The sequence below is a fragment of the Elaeis guineensis genome, chromosome 3 (genome assembly GCF_000442705.2).
Source record: "Elaeis guineensis isolate ETL-2024a chromosome 3, EG11, whole genome shotgun sequence".
Classification (NCBI taxonomy): domain Eukaryota; kingdom Viridiplantae; phylum Streptophyta; class Magnoliopsida; order Arecales; family Arecaceae; genus Elaeis; species Elaeis guineensis.
In genome coordinates this window covers 105,899,430-105,921,233 of record NC_025995.2, presented here as the reverse complement: position 1 = coordinate 105,921,233, position 21,804 = coordinate 105,899,430, and the positions used below count along the sequence as shown (strand labels likewise).

Sequence of the window (21,804 nt, the reverse complement as noted above, 5' to 3'; positions counted from 1 at the left end):
ACCCTCTTCCTGATAGCATGCTGATGAACATCGACGAGCGACACTCGCACACTCAGCTGCATGGCTGCAATCAAAACAAAAGTCAATACAATCCAAAAATAAAGAAATAATAAAGTTGAAAATTATCGACTATACCATATCTAAGTTGGCAACCGAGTTAAGGCCGGCATCACAGAGAGCTTGTTTGGTCATAAGCTCTCTCTGTAGTGGGACCGCAATATCCTTCAGCTGATAAAAGTCCTCCCGATCGTCGACCTCCATTCGACTGTTATCATTAGGATCAATTTTTGGATCACCTCAGCGAGAAGGAAAGCTCCAAAAAAGAGAGGAAGAAGTAAAGAAGAACTGATTTTTTCACCTATGGATGGACGATGGAAGATCGGTAATAAAAGAAAGACCTTTTTAGGGGTTGGAGAACCACCAACCCCTGGCCTTGGGATGAGGTTAGAGGATAAAGAAGGCATAAAAAAGGAAAGGATGATATACGATCGGCAGTAACCGACACAACAGAGCAAAACTGATTATTAGTCGGATTAAATTCGATGCCAGCTGAGCAGGACAGAGATTGTAGTAGTTGTAGTAGTCCAAAATATTTCGGACGAACTTCAAAATCGAAAATCGAAGATCCATCCAAAAATCTTTGACCCAAAGGAGAGGCATTCATCCGACCATCGGCATCGAAGGCAAAAAGCTGATACTGCTTTGGGATGCGATATTGCTCCCAGAGCCATTCGACGTTTGATTTCAAAAGTGAAGAGACCTCCATTATTGAACCCGATGGGGAGTCATCAGTCGGATTCTCCGACCGACCGTCCCAAGAAGAGGAACCCCTAACCATTGAAAGGAAACAGGCTAAAGAAGATGAAAGACAATTCGAAAAGGACAGAATGAAACTCAAAAAGGAAGACGAGGAAAGAAGAATCTTCAGGCGCTGGAACGATCCTCTGGCAGAGCTTCTGCAGCAAAAGAGACTAATGAAAAATAAAAATTGGCTGAAAGCGATCCTATATATATATAGGATCCCTCAACGGTCAAGATCGAAGCACTCAAACCAAGATCTCGTCAGATGTTAACACGTGGTGACATCTGGATCAATCATTGATCAGACGGTTCGCCGCACTTACTCTAGGTCGAGCCATGTCACCGCTATCAGTGTGAACAGCTTCGACCCAAGGACATTCGAACATGTGGCAAAGATCTACTAGTCAAAATCATATCGTCCGACATCGATTCATCTTTTTGAAATGACATTTGATACTGACATCCGATATCGAATCTCCTGTCAGTGTGACAGTCTAATGACAATTCTGTACTCACCAAAATGACAAAGTAACCGATGCTCATATCCCGAAGAAACTAGCAGCCAAATCGAAGTTCGATATCACATGAAAAGACTCTCTTCGTTCAACGTGACAAACCATATGGTGGCACACGTCAGATCATCTTGGACTTGAGAGTGGGGGGCAACTGTTGGGGTAAGTTAATCGATCCCTGACTTAAGTCAACCAACTCTCAACATCTGACTCAACAAAGGTCGATCGACTGAACATACAATTCTAACTATGCATCGGTGGAGACTGACTCATGGTCGACAAACTGATTGACATTTGGTTACTACCGACCAACAGCAGAACAATCTCCAACTTGAAACCATCAGTATATCAGGACTACTAACCAATGGTCACTCAGACGTTCTATCGACATATCAAGATAATCAATATATAATCAGTCAATCTGCTCCACGTGCTGTAACCGTTATGAACGGTTATCAACTACGTGTTACGATAATTTTTGAAAATTAACAACCCACTAATTTTGCAATTGTGGCTCAATAATTTAGCACCATAAAAAGCGAGACCATGTGCTCGATTGTTACATTAGATTCATCTATAAAAGAAAGATAAAAAAGTAGTACTGATAAGACACTTCTGACCAGAGCTCTGCTACACTCGATACTCAAATCTATTACTGTTCATCAATTTTCGCTTTGACTTGAGCATTGGAGGATTTTCTCCAAACACAACTTCGATCTGTGAGGATGCTATTTTACAGGTGCTCATCACTGGTGACAGGAGATAGGGAGTTGGCCGTAACACATAGAATATCATGATTTTGATTCAAGATATCATAAAATTAATAAAAAATATCAATCTTGAGTTGTTTTACCTATAAAATGTCATAATATTAATCTAGAATATCATAATTTTGATCTACGATGTCATAATATTGTCAAAACTATCTTTCAAAGGTATTTTACCTACGAGATATCATAATTTTAATATAAAATATGATAATTTTGATTTAAAATATTATAAAATTATCAAAAATATCAATTTTAAGGTATTTTACTTTCTGGATGTCATAATATTAACCTAAAATATCATAATTTTATTTTAAAATATCATAATATTATCAAAATTATGTTTAGAAGATATTTTACTAATCGGATATCATAATTTTAATATAAAATATTATAATTTTAATCTAAAATATCATAAAATTATCAAAAAAATTAATTTTGATGTATTTTACTTTTTAGATATCATAATTTTAACATAAAATATCATAATATTGATTTAAAATATCATAAAATTATCAAAAAGTATCAATTTTTAGATATTTTATCTTTTGAGTGCAATAATATTAATATAGAATATCATAATTTTGATATAAGATGTTATAATATTATCAAAACTATTTTTAAAAAATATTATATCTATAGGATGTCATAATTTTAATATAGAATATCATAATTTTGATTCAAGATATTATAAAATTGATAAAAAATATAAATTTTGAGATAATTTATCTGTATGATATCATAATATTAACTTAAAATATTATAATTTTGATCCAGGATGTCATAATATTATCAAAACTATCTTTAAGATGTATTTTACCTACAGGATATCATAATTTTAACATAAAATATCATAATTTTGATCACGATATTATAAAATTATTATAAGATATCAATTTTGAGATATTTTATCTTTTAGATGTCATAATATTAACTTAGAATATCATAATTTTAATCTAAAATATCATAATATCATTAAAATTATCTTTGAGAGATGTTCTATCTATAGGATGTCATAATTTTAATATAAAATATCATAATTTTGATCTAAAATATTATAAAAATATCAAAAAATATATTAAAAATATATTTTACTTATAGAATATCATAATATTAATCTATAATATCATAATTTTGATTTAGAATATCATAATATTGTTAAAACTATCTTTGGAAGGTATTTTACCTATAAAATGTCATAATTTTAAACTACAATGTCACAATATGAACCTATAATGTCATAGTTTTAACTTTGAATGTCATAATATTATCAAAAATTATTTTAGATAGAAATCATGACATCCTGACTTATTGTATAACTTTTCAAAAAAAATTCTATGATATATTATATTCAGAACTAAAAAAAGAACTCCATTTAAGCCTAACAAATGAACTGTTATAACAAAGGAACTACAAAAAAATTGTATCAAAGGATTTACCGATGACATTTTACTTCCTGATGGTTAGAACATATTGTTTGGATGGATAATATTATCTACATGCTAACCAACAGCCTCGAATATGCAATTCTTGTTACAGAATAAACCTCGGACATCCAGATGCTAAGGCAGAAGCTCAACAAAATGAGAAAGAAGTGAGAGAGAAGAGTAGCATTCATAATATCCATCCAGACTTCAAAATAGTAAAATACTTCGTTTTAAAGGTAAAAGGTATTTTGATCATCTCTAATTTAAAAAGCAAACTATGATGTGCATTAAATGTATTCAGCGATGAAATAATGCACTGCTTTTAGTTTCCTTAAGCTTTCAAACATCCGATTTGAAGCGAAGCGACATCCATCACATCATGCTATGAGGGCACTACATGAATCAATCAAATAATGTGATACGCTTCACATCAAATTTTCTACACCGCAGGTAGTGCACAAAGAATTTTACAAGATGGAAAAGGAGTTTCGATTTTTCAAAAAGCTATTTGCGTACGGCAGATCGTGCATCCTCTTAGATCTAATCACAGGTTGGGCTTGAGCCCAAAAAATATCAAATTTTGTATAAGTTCGGTCCGAAGCTTGATTAGAAATGAATAGAGTTTGGATTTAAAGTCTGGCCCATGATCAACTCTACTTATAAGACTATGTTCATACGTCCGCTAGTAGTTGCTCGTGCAACTTGCATCTATGAAAGCTCTCCAAAGTCCAATTGTTTTCACATTAAGTGTCATATGACCTTCTCGATGCTTCAATCAAAAAAAAAAACTCCCAATAGGTTCTACTTTTGAATAAAAAAATATATTATTGCATTCTATTTTTGAATAAAAAAAATATCATCCTTTATGTAATCAATTTAATGAATCCTTCAATTATCTCTGTTCATATATGCTACAGTTTTGGACTGCTACAAATGTAACGTTGAGACAGTCTTATAATGCATCGTGCTTGTCTAAAAAAAAAATTTTTTTTGTGCACCACGGATGGTATAGAATCGTGCGCAATACCCGTGATTGGTTCACATGCGAAATCGAGACATAACGTGCGAAAAAAAAAAAAAAAATTGTCAGCCCTATGCAAGAATCAATCATCGCGGACGGTGCACTGCTCGCGGTGCACAGAATTTCGCTCAAAAAAATTATCGTTGCAATCAAGTTTTACCTAGCAACAGTCCTACATATGTTTAATTGGCCAGCCAAAATTGACCTTACACCCTCCATTTCACAACCGTTGCTCGACTACTTTGAAATGAAAATGAAAGGAAGACTGACCTACCCAAGTAACAAATGACTTGTATGTCAAACACCACAAAATGATATCACAAGTTACAAGTTTTATAAAAAAACAATTGCACAAATGCTCTTTAGGGACTTTGGTTGACAATTTTTACTAAAGTAACTTCATAAAAATATTAAAATGATGGAGTTTTCCACATTAATTATTTGGTTCTTTTTATAAAATCGATTTTATCAAAATTGGTGAGTTTCAGAATCCACACATTAGCTTTAGAGAGGACAACTTCTTCCCTTTTTAATAGAATGTAATTACAGAAATCATATGTCAATAGTTCTCTATTTTAAGAAAAAACTATAGACAACCAAACAGTGTTTATAAGCAACAATTACGCTAACCAATAATAGTTCCTTACTCTCGTTTCTTGGTTAGAAGGGGATTAGATCGTGCCTTGGTTACCTCGATCAAAATGAGCCTAGTCTGGAACAAGATATGGATCCTGTTTACCAACCAGGCCCAGCTTATTCCATGAGATATCCGACCTGGCTTGTTTATCTGATAGGGCCCGCGCCTCACTTTGTTGACATGATTTAACTACAGCGAACTGGACCAGAATCATTGCGCTTTGTCGGGGTTGAGGGGCGCCTCTGCAAGCCCTCTGGCGTGCTGCAGCCATGTCAACCACCAAGCTTTAATCGGAGCTCTTTTCTTAAATAATATATAAAAAAAATATTTATATAAATAATATAAAATCTAATTTATTTATAAAAATAATATAAAAAAGAAAAACATCATTTTGAATGGCATTTTCTCCCTGCCACATCACCTATTTTTTTTCCACGCTGGCATCATCCAGAAAAAAAAAAAAAAAAACATCATTTAAAATAGTATTTTTAAAAATATCATTTTAAATGACGTTTTTAAAAACACCATTCAAAATGGTGTTTTCTATTTTTTTCTCAAAAAAAAGAAAAAAAAATAAAAAAAGAATGAAAAAAATAAATTTTAAAATTTTAAATTAATAAATAAATTAAAATTTTAATTTTGAATGAAATTTAAAATATAAAAATTTGAATTTATAATTCAAATAAAAAAGATAATTTTAGATGATTTTTTTTTCAAATTAATTTTTTAAAAAAATGTCTAAACAAAAACCTTAAAAATTTAAAAAATTAAAAATATCATAGAAAAAGAAAAAAAAAGAGAAAGAAATGCGAAAGAAATAAAAATTATAAATTTAAATTTAAAAAAATAAAAATTTTAAATTTAATTCAAAAACATTATTTCAAATTCTTGCCAAAAATGTTCAAAAAAATAAAAAATTAAAAAAATAAAAAGTGCCATTAAAAAATAAAAATTTTAAAAAAATAGAAAAAAAATAAGAATTATAATTTGAAATTTAAAAGAAATAAAATTTTTAAAATTAATTGAAATAAAAATATCATTTCAAATTACTTTCTCAAATTCAAATTAATTTATTTAAAAAATATTTGAAAGAAAAAAAAAATAGCTTAAAAAAAATTTCATAAAAATAGAAAGAAATGAAAAAAAATAAAAAAATTATATAATTATAAATTTAAATTAAAAAAAATTAAATTTTTAATTTGAATTAAATTTTGATAAAAAAATAAATGTCATAAAAAAGTAAAAAAATGAGGAAAAAATGTGAAAAAAAAGAAATTTATAAATTAAACTTTAAAAAAAATAAGAATTTTAACTTTAATTCAAATAAAAATATCATTTCAGATTATGTTGTCCATTTGAAATTATTTTTTAAAAAAATTATCTCAAAAAAAGGAAAAAATATTGTAAAAAAATAAAAAATATCCTAAAAAAGAAAAAAAAAGAAAAAAATAGAATTGAAAAAAAAATAAAAATTGTAATTGTAATTGAAAAACAAAATTTATAATTTTCAATTTTAAGAAATAAAAATTATAATTATAATTGAAATAAAAAATATCATTTTAAATAACTAAATTAATTTAAATATAATTATTTAAAAAATATTTTAAATAAATAAAAAAATACATAATAGAATGCCAAAAAGATAAAAATAAAAGAAAACTAAAATTAAAATTTAAAATTATAAAAATTTTAAATTGAATTTAAAAAAAAATGTCATAAAAGAAGTAAATAAAAAGGAAAAAATGGTAATAAAATAGAAATTATAATTATAAATTAAAAAAAATAACTTTAATTTAAATTAAAAATTATCATTCAAATTACTATCCTCATTAAAAAATTTAATAAATAAATTTTAATTAAATTTATTTATTAAAAAATAATTAAACAAATTTAGAAAAAAATTTAAAAAAACCAAAAAAAAAGGAGAAGAGAAAAAAAAAAGAGAAAATACCAAAGGGAATGGCATTTTCTCCTTTCCCCCCTTCTTCTCTCCTTCTCCCTTCTCCCTTCTCCCTCTTCTCCCTCTTCTCCCTTCTTTGGCATCTCTCCGGCGGCATGACGATGAGCTGCTTCCTCTCTCTCCCTCTCTCTCTTTTTTCTCATTTAAAATTAAATTTTTTAAAAAAATATCAAAAAAATAATAAATTTAAAAAATAAAAATTACCATAAAGAAGCCAAGGGGTCGACTCATGGTGTCGACTCACAGAGTGTACCAGCTAAAAATTTTACGTGATGTTCAGCTCTTTTAGCCATGAGTCGATTCATAGGGTCGACTCAAAAATATAAACCTATTTTTCTTACAAAATATACTTTCAAAAATATTGAAATTGCCTCCAATAGATTACACATCTTTTGTTCTTGCTCTTGAGGCTTCCAAATCAGGTCTGATAAAATTATGATTTTACCCCTGAAATACAGTAAATTTTTTTCAAGCCAAAATCATTAGTAATCCCCTCAAATGCTTTGTAATCATTAAAATCAATTCAAAGAGCAACATTCGATATATTATTATTTACGTTATAATTTTTATAGTCCTTTTAGCATAACTTTTTCTCTCCTAATATTCTGAGACACATTCGAGTATGTGTATCCATATGCACAAAGCATAATATCCGATCACTTGAAATTAAATAATATAAAATAAAATTAATATTTAATATTATTAAATATAATAAAAATATCAAATGTACAAAAAATAGTATAATAAAAATGTAAAAAATACTAAGTACAAATATAACAAAGACTAAGTCCCACAAGGATGTCGCGGTGCCCATGGTCGCTTGGACCTTCTCAGGAAGGTCCTCGCCGGCTGCTCCTGCTGTGATGGCTCCTCTCCTATATCAGTAGAGGAGATCTGCTGATCATGCTGCTCAGGAATAACTGATGCTGTCGGATCATCTACGGACTGAGAGACCCGTTCAACCCTCTCATCTGGATACACGGATGGACCTGAAAAGAAAGTATCATACTCATGTGACCAACTGGTACCCGGTGATGTCATCTGGAGGATGTAGGAAGAAGAAGACGCTGCCATCTGTGGATCAAAAGGCGGTGGCATCTGTGCAGCATCTAATGATGACATCTGCAGAATATGTGGTGATGGCATATGTGAAACATATGATGACAGCATATATCTCATATCTGGTGTCGGAGCTGCTCCATACCAAGGCGCACAGCTATATGGATCAACACCAATCGCCACCAATATTTCGAAACTTGTTCTCTCTATCTCCCGCAGTATCTGAATCCGTTCGTCCTCATCAGTCGTAGATAAAGCACGACGAGCGTCCAACACGAGATCCGACATAGAATCAGTCTACAAAATAAAAATAAAACAGTCAGTATAGTGTAAAATATAAAACAAAAATATAACACAAATAACATAAAGTAATTTTTGTAATCTTACCAAAAGACGCACAGTAGAACTCTCGCCCTCGTATCCAGGAACTGCATACCGAGACTGTCCAATGAGTCACACCGTAATGCTAAAAAACTAAGCCATGTAATCATCGGTATATGAACGGCCTCTCAAAATAGGATCGCCATGAACAATGTGATCTCGACGTGCATCCCAAATATCGATGTACTCTGCATGTTTAATACGCCAATCAATACGAGCTTTCTCTCGTCGATCAATACGATGAAGTCCCTGGCTGGTATCAAATTGCTCTGAGATGTCCTGAATCTGACCAAACTGCCGCAGGACACGATCAGAAAGATGCCACTCTACCACATCAAAATAAATAAGTGGCACCCTAGCAGTCCATATGTCGGGTCTAACTGTATACATCTGCGGCAGTATAGCCAATATCTCATCTGTATATGGCTCCCACAAAAACTGATATAGTTAAAATAAAAAAAATTAGTAAGCTAAAATTTTAATAGATTATGAATACTGTAAAATGATATTTATAAAAAATTCAAAATTTATCCATCTATATGTATCAACTAATGTATCCAACTGGTATCTATAAACCCGTGCTACTCTCGTCGATACGTGATGAACATTGAATGCAACGTTCCATCTATTTCACAATATATTAATATTAAATAAATTTTATTGAATTTAAAACAGTAAATTTGAAATAAAAAAATAACATTTCGATACCTATATCCCAATGGTAAAGGGAGAGAGAGAAGAAGAGAGAGAGAGAGAAAGAGGGAGAGGAGGGGGCCGGGGCCCGCCATCGGGGTGTGGGGCCCACCGTCGGGGAGCGCGGCCCGCTGCCGGCCGTCTGTGGCCGGCGGCCAAGGAAAAGGGAGAAAAAGAGGAAGAGAGAGAGAGAGGAAGAGGAAGAGGAGGGGGCCAGGGCCGGGGCCCGCCGCCAAGGCACGGGGCCCGCCGTCGGGGCGCGCGGCCCGCCGTCGGTCGTTTGTGGCCAGCGGCCAAGGAAAAGGGAGAGAGAGAGGAAGAGGGAGAGGAGGGGGTCGGGGCCCGCCGTCGGGGCACGGGGCTCGCTGTCGGGGTGCGCGGCCTGCCGCCGGGGGGCGCCGTCCAACGAAAAAGAGGGAGAGAGAGAGAAAGAGGGAGAGAGAAAAGGCAGCTCACCGCCGTCGAGAGCTCGCTGCCGTGCCACCGGAGAGACGCCGGAGAAGAGGGAGAAGAGGGAGAAGGGAGAAGGAGAGAAGAAGGGGGGAAGGAGAAAATGCCATTCCCTTTGCGTTTTCTCCTTTTTTTTTAAATTTTTTTTCTTAATTTCTTTAATTATTTTTTATGATTTTTTTAATAAATAAATTTAATTAAATAATGAGGATAGTAATTTGAATGATAATTTTTAATTTAAATTAAAATTAATTTTTTTAATTTATAATTATAATTTCTATTTTATTACCATTTTTTCTCTTTTATTTACTTTTTTTATGACATTTTTTTTGAAATTTAATTTAAAATTTTTATAATTTGAAATTATAATTTTAGTTTTCTTCCATTTTTATCTTTTTGGCATTCTATTATGTATTTTTTTCCTTTATTTAAAATATTTTTTAAATAATTATATTTAAATTAATTTAGTTTTTTAAAATTATATTTTTTATTTCAATTATAATTACAATTTTTATTTCTTAAAATTAAAAATTAAAAATTTTATTTTTCAATTAGAATTACAATTTCTATTTTTTTTCAATTCTATTTTTTTCTTTTTTTTCTTTTTTTAGGGTATTTTTTATTTTTTTACAACATTTTTTTTCTTTTCTTGAGATATTTTTTTTAAAAAATAATTTGAAATGGATAACATAATTTGAAATTATATTTTTTATTTGAATTAAAGTTAAAATTATTATTTTTTTTAAATTTTAATTTATAAATTTTTTTTTTCACATTTTTTCCTTATTTTTTCACTTTTTTATGCATTTATTTTTTTATCAAAATTTAATTCCAAGTAAAAATTTATTTTTTTTAATTCAAATTTATAATTATATAATTTTTTTGTTTTTTAAATTTATTTCTATTTTTATGAAATTTTTTTGGCTATTTTTTTTATTTCTTTCAAATATTTTTGAAATAAATTAATTTAAATTTGAGAAAATAATTTGAAATGATATTTTTATTTCAATTAATTTTAAAAATTTTATTTCTTTTAAATTTTAAATTATAATTCTTATTTTTTTTTCAATTTTTTTTAAATTTTGACTTTTTAATGGCACTTTTTATTTTTTTTATTTTTTATTTTTTTGAACATTTTTGGCAAGAATTTGAAATGATGTTTTTGAATTAAATTTAAAATTTTTATTTTTTTAAATTTAAATTTATAATTTTTATTTCTTTCACATTTCTTTCTCTTTTTTTCTTTTTCTATGTTATTTTTTATTTTTTAAATTTTTAAGATTTTTTTAGACATTTTTTAAAAAAATTAATTTGAAAAAAAAATCATCTAAAATTATCTTTTTTATTTGAATTACAAATTCAAATTTTTATATTTTAAATTTCATTCAAAATTAAAATTTTAATTTATTTATTAATTTTAAATTTTAAATTTTTTTTTCATTCTTTTTGGATTTTTTTCTTTTTTTTTTGAGAGAAAAATAGAAAATGCCATTTTGAATGGTGTTTTTAAAAATACCATTTTAAATATATATATATATATTTTTTTCAGACGATGCCAATGTGGATAAAAAGGTGACGTGGCAGGGAGAAAACGTCATTCAAAATGATATTTTTTTTATATTATTTTTATAAATAAATTAAATTTTATATTATTTATGTAAATAATTTTTTTTTTATATTATTTAAGAAAAGAGCTCCTTCAATCGGAACGAGGAATCTTCCAAAGGGTCATAAGAATCACGGGATGACCAAATCTCCCGCCTCATCTTAGCACGAAAGCACAGCGTAGACCAAACCTCCAGGCAGTGGTGGTATTGAATGGAACCATGCATGGAAGATAAGGATGGGCGACTACGTTTCAATGTGAAATGTACCTGGGGTATTGTATTCCTACCATTATTCTCAAAAAAAAAAAAAAAAAATCACCGCGAACAGCATGGTAAGGTGATGGGAATGTTGTTGGACGGTCAATCACCGCGAACCCTCCATTGCTGGATGCATTAAATCACGTTCGTCAAAAAGATGGCTTCATGTCTCCATCCCTCCTTTTCGTGCATCTCCACTCTTTCATTTGTTGAACAGGCGGATGGACAGCCATTTTTTTTTCATTATGGGAGAATTATATACCGTACTGTTAGGTGTCACCAAACGAATACAAAATCCAGTTTCATGCGTATACGAAGGCATCATGCCAACCTTAATTAGGAATATATATTTATATATATTTTTGGTGCATATACTATACCAGTTTTCATTGTCTAGTACCATGAGATGTCATCGATAGTTGGCCGTTGTTCTGTCGGCCCACCCGTTGCTTGAATTGTTTGGAACTCTGTTCAGTTCTCTTGGACCAAATCGTTATCGCCGGCTTATTCTTTATTTTTAGACGTACACGCAATCGGTCATTATGTTAACTTACAAGCAATCATGCCATGTGGGTCCAGGGTAGCCTTCTCTTCGTGTATGTATAAGGAGGGGCTCTGGCATCCATCACCGATATCGTGTTCCAGCGCTTAATCTCCAGCATTACACTTCTTGTTTCTATCTGTAAGGTGTGTAGCAGTCTCTCTTTCATTTTCTCGGTTAGCTACTTTTCCTTTCACAATTACGTGTTATTTTTTAGGACTAGCTAGTAAGTCGAGTAATTTCAATCTAGAGCAAGCAACTCCAGCATCCCTTTGATTCTTGCTGGATTTTAGAAACTTAAGGATTCCGTGGCATGTATGATCTTCATTTCCATCCTTCTTGAGAAGAAAGTTCTTCTGCCATCAAATACAAATGATTACTATCTCACGACTTTCTGTGTGGTGTTGCCTAAAATGGAGTCAAGCATGATCATGGCCAACCGTGGAAGCTTAGAGACAAACAGTTGATTTATTTTGGCAAGTGCTACAACCACTGCTAATCTTTGTTTCAGATGATGGGCTAGCTGTTCACCGCATACGCAAGATGCACTCATGCTCCAGAATCCATCTTGCCCACTTATTATAAATTTAACCATCAAGTGATTTCTTACTTATATTTTTTTATTTTTTATTCTGTCATAGTTTATTAAAATATATATATGTGGCAAGCACCATAGCACCACCTCCACTGTCAATCCGCCCATTTGTGCTTGCCACATGCTCAGGCACTAGCATAATTAGTATATCTCTTAAGGTCCAACTTAATATTTACTTTTATATTTATATAAACACCTATCGTGTGATTAATTTTTATATTTTTTTCTCAAAAAAGCTACAGGAATGAGGTCTACGTCGTTGTTGAGTATTTTTTATCTAATCATCGGTCTAGCAGTCGGGACCAGACCACCACCTCCACTAACTGAGCAAATCCTTCAAAAAATCGCCGGCTCTCTTCAAATGTACATCGAACCTCTCCCGCAGATGCCTAAGCTCTATGGCTATTCAATCGTAAAAAGATGGCCGAAGTCCGTTACACTTACCATCGGCATGTTCGAAAAGAAATGGGTAAGGATCGATATCCTTCTGTCCTGCATTACACAAACATAGAAGTCTTAAATTTTTACTGATTAATTCGTATATTAGTCTGCTTGTTGTCGACAACATGTGGTTGATATGGTACTTAATTTGCCGGACATGCAGCTAGACCAAATTTAAGACACACACAGAGAGAGATGTGACAATGGAAATTCCAATTCTGTCGAGAAATAAACTCTTAGTCGATGAATGGTCAAGTAGATGGACTTTTTGTCCATAACAAAATTTCAGAGATTACCATGAATAACAATTTTTATCCCTAAGGATCTATAGATAATTTTTTCTACCCAAAAATCTATAGAGCTAGCTCTAGGAATCAATTTAATATAATAAACAAGCCGGTTAGATTCAAGTATGCATGCATGACTCGTTAGCCTGAAGTGAGTCACATGTTCTCATCAAAACACTGTTACAACATCAACCTTCCTTTGAAATGTTGGACAGATTCGTCCTGCATATTGGTTAAATAGCGTTTCTCAAAAAAAAAAAAAAAGGGTTATATTTAAGAGAAAATAAAACTAAAAGAATTACATGTTATTCTCGTAGCTAGAAAAAGCCAAGAATATTCCGGACTTATTATTTATCCTAGCTGATGCAAGCTGATGGTATCCACCTTTCTGAATGGCAGCCCGCCCATTGGGTCACAAAATGGCCATAATACATTAATGGTGCAACACTGTTGGTTACTGTTAATGACGGTCTCTTAATAAATCCAAAGATTTCCCCCTTATTATATCTCTTTTGCAGGAAGTTTGGTAAAAAGAATTCAATTTACTTTTTTAAAAAAAACAAGAAAGAAAATCAGATAACGATCTAAAAATCAACTCCTCATAAAATTAAAAAAATAGTAAAAATAAGACAAAATAAAAAAAAGAAAGAAAAAATGGAGTTCCCTTTTCTTTCTGCTTTTAATTCCTTTTCCTTTTAATTATAAAGTTTCTGATTTGGTTTTGCTCGAATATATTCACTTGGGCCCTGGAACCTTTTTATATCCAGTCTAGAGTATCTCTTGACAGATAATCCTATGATCTAGTGCAAGCTAGTGTTATTGATATAGCCTCAAGCTGTCTGATAGGTATCTTTTTTTTTTTTTTTTTTTTTTTTGATGAAAAGGAGGTGAAACCTCCATTATTTGTTAGCACTTAAATTAAGTAATTTCAAAAGAGTTACATGGTTGTAACCTTTCAGTACATTTTTACTGTATATGCTTAGCCTCTTTTCCTAATTTGGATTGAGGAAATATAGTCGTTTTCTCGTGAACTATTAATGATTGTCTTTGAGCAGGAAAGAAGCCTTCATTAACCTATCTCCCAATAGCAGTTTCAATCAGGCTTTTGAACCTCAGATACCCAGCCTACTTCTCTGAAGCAATCTTGGTTATATCACCTTGAAAACTCTAAAGACAGGAAAAGAAGAACCTGATTCTGAAACTCTGAAAAGTTTGGCAGATCTGAAAACAGCTTTCTTGTTAAATATTCAAAGCAGAGAATCCAATTTTGTGAACTCGTTAACTCTAAAAATTGATTTGTCGTAACCTCTGTAATTCTAAAAACCTGTCTCTATCAGTGTCCATTTGCTCCGAAAATTCATCCTTTCTTATCTCCTTTTCTTCCTCCCCACTATTCTCTGAATATAGGATCTCTGATGTTTCCTTCTGAGATTGCCGCCAAGTTTTCCCAAAGAAGAGTCCTCTGATGAATGCCAACATCTTCTTTTATTTGTGTACCACTAAATGCATTATCTATCGCAGGAAAATTTTTGTTTCGTCTGTTTGCACCACGATCAGCCTCCGACATGTGTCGTATCGGAGCTAACTTCTTCATCTGTTCTGTTGTCACTTGAGACATCCGGGAGATAAAAAGTGCTGCAATTTGCTGAGCAATTGGTTTAGGACAGTAAGCAAGGAATTTAAATACTTATTTGTTGCGCTCTTTCCAAAGACACCACCGATCAATTATGAGAAGTTCATCTATTCCATGTCTTTGATCTTGATTGACATTATTGATTCTCCATGTATTCCATAAAATGTCCAGTGTGGATGGGAGTTCAGGCAGTTGCAAGTTTAGGAGTAGCTGAGTCCAAATTGTTCTTGAGAAAGGGCATTCAAGCATAAGATGATCATTAGTCTGATAGGTTATCTTAAAGTGGTCTTCAGGTAATGGAAACGATCAAATTATCTGATAACAACTCTTTCGCATGCAGAAATTCCACCGGGACTTGCCGCCGACGACCGTTTTTGCTTTCGGCACCTGCCCGGACACCGCCACCTTCCCCGGCCCCACCATCGAGGCCCTCCAGGGGGTCCCACTGCATGTGACGTGGCAGAACCACCTTCCTCATAGCCACATCCTCCCATGGGACCCCACAATCCCGGTAGCCAAACCGAAGCACGGCGGCGTCCCCGCCGTCGTCCACCTCCACGGCGGCGTCGACGAGCCCCAGTCCGACGGCAGCGCCCTCGCCTGGTTCACCGCCGGCTATCGCGATACCGGCCCAAAATGGACCCAGCCCACCTATACCTATCCCAACGTCCAGCACCCGGGCAACCTCTGGTACCACGACCACACCCTCGGCCTCACCCGCGCCAACATCCTCGCCGGCCTCATAGGCGCCTACGTCGTCCGGAACCCCCACGTCGAGGTCCCCTTCGGCCTCCCCAGCGGCGACGCCTTCGACCGCCACCTCATCCTCGCCGACCGGAGCTTCGCCGCCGACGGCTCCCTCTATATGAACAACACCGGTGACAACCCCTCCATCCACCCCCAGTGGCAGCCCGAGTACTTCGGCGAGGCCATCACCGTCAACGGCAAGGCCTGGCCGTTCCTTGCCGTCCAGCGCCGCAAGTACCGCTTTCGTATCATCAACGCCAGCAATGCGCGTTACTTCAAGCTTGCACTGTCCAACGGGCTAATGTTTTACATCGTCGGCTCTGACTCGTCCTACCTGCCGAAGCCCGTTGCCAGTCCGACGATCGTCGTTTCGCCGGCCGAGACCTTCGATGTGGTGATCGATTTCTCGAAATCAACCACCTCAACTGTGGAGCTAACCAACAGTGCATCATACCCGTACCCCAATGGTACTGCTGCCGGCCAACTAAACGGCAAGGTAATGAGGTTCGTCATATCGGCTGATCCCCCGACCGACGATTCGAGGATCCCGTCAAGCCTAGTGAATTATCCGGCGGCCAACGAGTGGGAGGCGACGGTGAGGAGATACATTACAATGTATGAATACCAGAGCTCGACCGGGAAGCCGACGCACCTTTATATCAACGGGAAGAGATTCGAGGACCCGGTGACGGAGACGCCGAGGCCGGGGAGCACGGAGGTGTGGGAGGTGATCAACCTAACGGGGGATAACCATCCATTGCATCTCCACCTAGCGACGTCCCAGGCCGTGAGGGTGACGGAGCTGGTGGATTTGACGACGTTCGGCAATTGTATGACGGCAAACAATGACGCCGTTAAGTGTAACGTCACGGGCCATGCGGTGGGGAAGAAGCTGCCAGTGCCGGAATACGAGAAGACGTGGAAGAATGTGGTGAAGATTGAACCTGGCTACGTGACGACGGTGGTGGTGAAGTTTAGGCTTATTGATACGAATGCGTCGTATCCATTTGACGCAACGGCGGAGCCCGGTTACGTCTACCATTGCCATGTAAGCTCTCATTTATATCACCCCTTTTTATTACCGGGCTCTTTATTTTAATCGACCTAATTAATAGGATAATCCCAATAGTTTTAACTAAATGAGAGAAACAAGTCCTAAATTCGGTTATGTTCTATATCCTGTCGCTGGCTTACATGTATAAATATTGGCAGGGTTTTCCAAAATGGAACTTTACAAACTTAAAGAACTCCTAAAATCAAATTAAATAATATATGTTTTGCACATTATTTGAATTAAATAATATTTTCTAATTAATATTTTTTGTCCTATTTGTTGACCTACTCCAATTATCTTTTTGAGGAGACCTACCCTACATCTTACTTTAAACTCAAACTTGTGTTAATTCGGCTAAGTGTTAGCTATTGCAATCACTGTGTTAATTAATTGGATGAAAATATCTTTGATTAAAATATTTATCATAAAAAAATATTTCAAATATAGAAGATAAAAAAACTAAATATAATAAAAAATAATATACTAAATTATTAATAGATTTTTAATTTTTAATACTATTTTTTAGATCTTATTGATCAGTGTTCAACATTACTCTTCAATTGCACAATAAATAAAAAAGTCATAAATCATGTATCTAAAAAATTATGTATGTATGTGTGTGTGTGCATGTGTGTGCGTGCGTGTGTATCAAAAAAAATATTAAAAATTTATTGATATTTTTAATTGTGTTACGTACTAAGGATTTAGAATATTAAATGAATAATATCAAATATTTTTAATTTCATTCTATCACTAATGTTGTTTTCTTTCAATGAAAATAACTGATTATTGAAATATTATAATTTTCTTAAAATAACTGAATTTATAATGCAACATATCTATTTTATTAAATATATTTGTGCTCTTCAAATTTTATTTTAATTGTTAAATTTTTTTGAGCTATACATGTGGTCATAAGTTCAAATCCGTGGTCCCGTGCCTTGATGACTAATAAGGAGAGTGAAGGACGGAGAGGATGGAGATGGAAATGAGTGGCAAGTCGAAGAAGATAAAGAGACAGTGGAAAAATGGGAGTAGTTTTCATTGAAAAGACATGGTCCTTATCAGAAAGAAAAAGCATGGGTCCCGTTTTCATAAAGGTGAGAAAATATTATGGAGCAAGTCCACCGTGGACCAGTCCAACCAAACAGTAACACCGATCCTTTTTCCCCCTGTCCTCACTTTATGTGCAATGGGTAGTGGTCCCCACTAATATTTTCTCAGAGGATAGCGTGGAGAATACATTGATGGCTCAACTCTTCTCAAAATTGCCATTTTAAATGAATCCTTTTTCCCTAATTGCAAAAATATCATGATTCCTGATGAAGTAAGGCAAGACAGGCATGAATAGAGATAATATGCAGTATATGATCTTGTGAGTATAATATGTGAATGCATGCATTTATAAGTAGCACGTGGATCTTCTGCAGTGCGCCGCACTGTTTGCACAGTCCATCGCACGATGGATGATATGCACGATCATATATGTATGTGCACGATCATATATAGTCATTTATCGTATGATAGATGATATATGTGATGCATCATATCGTATGGTATATTTTGATATTTTAAAAAATCTGCGTCCTCATAAGTGTACGTCAAGAATGCTAACAAAAGATAAAATAACAAACCCATCCATGTGGAAATTTTGTTCACCTGCACTTAATGAAGAGGTTGCGAGATCTATTTTCTCGTCACTTAGTGGATTGATCGTTTGTCATTTAATGTGCGCAGATTCTAGACCACGAAGACAATGCAATGATTCGGCCCATGATGCTCGTTTCTTGACGCCACGCCAAATCGGAAAAAGACGAGCATTTCTTAGAGATTTTTCGATATTTCATAATCTTAAGCATGAAGCTTGGTCCACAAATCTTTGGAGATTCCCCCACTGGTGCAGAAAGTCTGGGATGGATTAAATATTTTGATAAACTATTTTCATGCATGTAAAAGTTTATTTTATCAAAAAAATGTAAGTAGAAGTTTATGGGATTGTGATATATAGATGCTCCGCAAATGGCTTAAGCACTTAGTTTGTATCATGGAGGGACGGTATTTTTAGTTTCATATTAATTATAAATTAAAAAAATATAATTTATGTGAAATGAGATGTTTTTTCTTACGTAAGGTATTTTTTAAAAGTCAAAACCCTGAAGCTCCAAATTAATTATCAAGGCTACCTAATGTATGCATGTCTTATCTTCCGGATGAAAATCTCCAGCATCTCCTGTCATGCCTACATTCATGCCATTAATGTCTTCAAATATTTTGTCTTATCTTCCGAATGGGAATCTCCAGCATCTCCTTTGGAAGGCCATGCCTACATGCTACAACTATATATACCGAGCCTTGGCTAACAACCACTAGACTTGGTTCCATTGCCTCAAGTGACTGGTGGACAACATCTTGATTAGACTTGCGCGCCCTCCCATTATCGAATGGCATGTAGTCAAGGATAGATGCCATGCATTAAATGAGATTTAGATGTATGTCATGGTTTACAAGCTTTAGAAACATAAAATGAGATTTTCTTTTTTTTGAAGCAGAGCGAGTGAAGCAAGTGAAATATAACATAATAAGCAAAGCAAGAAAAAAAAAGGATTCCTCCATCCTTCGACGGCCATGCTTGCTTTGTTTAGGTTATACAATAAGTTAGTTAGGATGCAGAGTCTCCGCCCTGTAGATCGGACAAATCTGATTATCGTACATAAGACATGATTTCGAATCCAGATCAATTTACTTTATTATACATATCTCTTATAATCCTAAAAGAAGAGAGAGTGATTAAATATCCTGATGATTATGTATATTAATGGAGCTGAGATTTCTGTAAAAATCTTATATTCTGAAATCTCTAATATTCTATATTAAATTTTTATATTATTTTTATCTATGGACGTAAGTCAATAGGTCGAATCATATAAATATTATTGCTCTTATTTTTTTTCTCTTTTTTTTTTTATTTTATTATTTTTTCTACCTGTTATAAAAGGATGTTTAGTGCAAGTTGTCTCTAAATGGTGCCCAAGATCATGCCTCGAGTGCCATCATAGGAAAACTTGTATTGCTTAACCATTTATTGCGCTCAGGGCATAACTAATTATTTGTGAGGATGAGAAGATATTCTTAAAACATTGTTGGCATGCAAATTGGATTCAAGTCAACATCATTACTTACAGAGATTTGAAGTTCCATAAAATATCATGGAATGAAATTCTAAATATAGCCTATGACAACATAGTGGGTGTTTCTTGTAGAAACTTCAAGCAAATAGAAAATCTGTGACAGATTACAGGGGTGGAAGTGGTGGTGTTTTCTGTGATTGGAACTTATCCTCCTTAAGTTTAAGGTCAAATTTCTCAGGTGGTGTTAGATCAACCCTTAGACGGTCAATAGCACAATAATGTATCGTAATTCAAATTTTAAATAGAAGAAAACTAGCAAGACTTATTGAATGTATTTATGAGCCATTTGGCTCCAATGTTGAGACCATTTATATAACGGCATGAGTCTTTCTCGATTTTAATAGCAAAGCAAGCTGAGAGGCCTGAAGTTTCCAATCAATACTAGACACCATAATATCCACTCGGGGGCGGCTCAACATATTTGAAGGCCTAAAGCTAAAAACTTCCACCGTCCCACGCTATCTGCCCACGAGCCCATCACATTTTCTTCTGCCACGTGTTTTGATTTTTGACAAAAAAAAAAAAAACCCCGATGCCACAGCCCTTTCATCTTCCACCTGTGACTGGTCACCGGCCGATCGACCGTCGGCGAGCCGCGACAGGCGACTTCTCACTCTCGAACCGAGCGGGAAGGAGGGACTTGGGGGCTGCGCAGGCTGCAGGGTCCGGCAGGGGCCAGGGAGGGATCTTCTTCCGGGCTCCGACTTTCGAGAAACGAAAAAAAGAAATTGTTTCCGGCGGACCGGCGGCCCGCCGGCCCAGCGCACCAAGCGGGACGGAGGGGGAGTGCCGAAAAACAAAAAAAAATGAAGAAACTTATCGGTGGAGCCGACGAGCTGTGGTGGTCCTGGACGGCTGGATCTCCTCACCTCCTGGCTCCTGGTGGTCTTGTCTTGCCGCATTGCCGGCCGGGGAGGCCTTGCCAGGCCGGAGAGACCGGGGCTGGTGGAGCCGTGGAGCGGGACTGGAGGCGGAGGCGAGATCGGGATGCTGGGATGCGCCGATGCGGTCACTGATGGAGCGTGGAGGTGGGACCAGGACGGCAGGATGCCGAACGGCCAGAGGTGGAGGCGTGGAGGCGGAGGCTGGACCGCGACTGGACTTGGAGGCGGGATCGGGACGTCGGAGGCGAGATCGGGATGCCGAGATGCGGTCACTGATGGAGTGTGGAGGGCCTGGAGGTGGGATCGGGATGCCGGAGGTGGAGGCTGGACCGCGATGCCGGATGCGAGCGAGCGGGGGCCTAAGGCAAGGGCTTCGGTGGCCTTGCCCTTCAGCCGCCCCTATCCACCAACCAATACTTGGTGAATATGGCTAATAGTAACCCGTTTGTCACAGATAGATTGGCCAATTCTAATTTACAATATGGAAGTGTTGGAATAGGAGAGAAACCCATCCTACAAAAGTATATGACTTATGAGAAAGAAAAAAATGAATATTGCTTTGGTGAATCTTTTGATATATTCTAAAGACTGACATAACAAAGATGATGTTTAACCAACCATATGTGGGTCCTATAAATTAGGCCAAGCAAGTTATCACTAATGTTTCAATTAATGTTAGGCTAACTTTAAAACTCAGGATAAATTTTAATGAGTAAGAAAAACTTAGATATAAATACGGGTCTTTAATTGGTGTTTGGTTGGGATTATGAGAGAGTGGACAGATATTAGTTAAAAGGATGCATAATATTCATCAGTCAGGTGATTCAGAAAATTATAGAAAGGATAGATGAAAGATGAGCG

At 34.9% G+C, this 21,804-nt stretch overlaps 1 protein-coding gene across 1 annotated transcript; it reads left to right on the top strand.

Moving 5' to 3' along the window:
• The first annotated feature begins 12,146 nt into the window (after nucleotides 1-12,146).
• Nucleotides 12,147-18,962, top strand: LOC105041186 (multicopper oxidase LPR1 homolog 1). The gene is made up of 4 exons (XM_010918044.2): nucleotides 12,147-12,260; nucleotides 12,946-13,178; nucleotides 15,411-16,865; nucleotides 18,609-18,962. The coding sequence occupies exons 2-4, from the start codon at nucleotides 12,954-12,956 to the stop codon at nucleotides 18,660-18,662; spliced, it is 1,734 nt and encodes a 577-aa protein (XP_010916346.1). The 5' UTR covers nucleotides 12,147-12,260; nucleotides 12,946-12,953; the 3' UTR covers nucleotides 18,663-18,962.
• Nucleotides 18,963-21,804: the final 2,842 nt, after the last annotated feature.

Excerpts from the sequence above, each read along its gene's own strand:
- LOC105041186 (XM_010918044.2), top strand. The coding sequence starts at position 12,954 with ATGAGGTCTACGTCGTTGTTGAGTATTTTTTATCTAATCATCGGTCTA. Across the intron at positions 13,179-15,410 it reads GCATGTTCGAAAAGAAATGG|AAATTCCACCGGGACTTGCC; the intron begins GTAAGGATCGAT and ends TTTCGCATGCAG. Across the intron at positions 16,866-18,608 it reads GTTACGTCTACCATTGCCAT|ATTCTAGACCACGAAGACAA; the intron begins GTAAGCTCTCAT and ends TAATGTGCGCAG.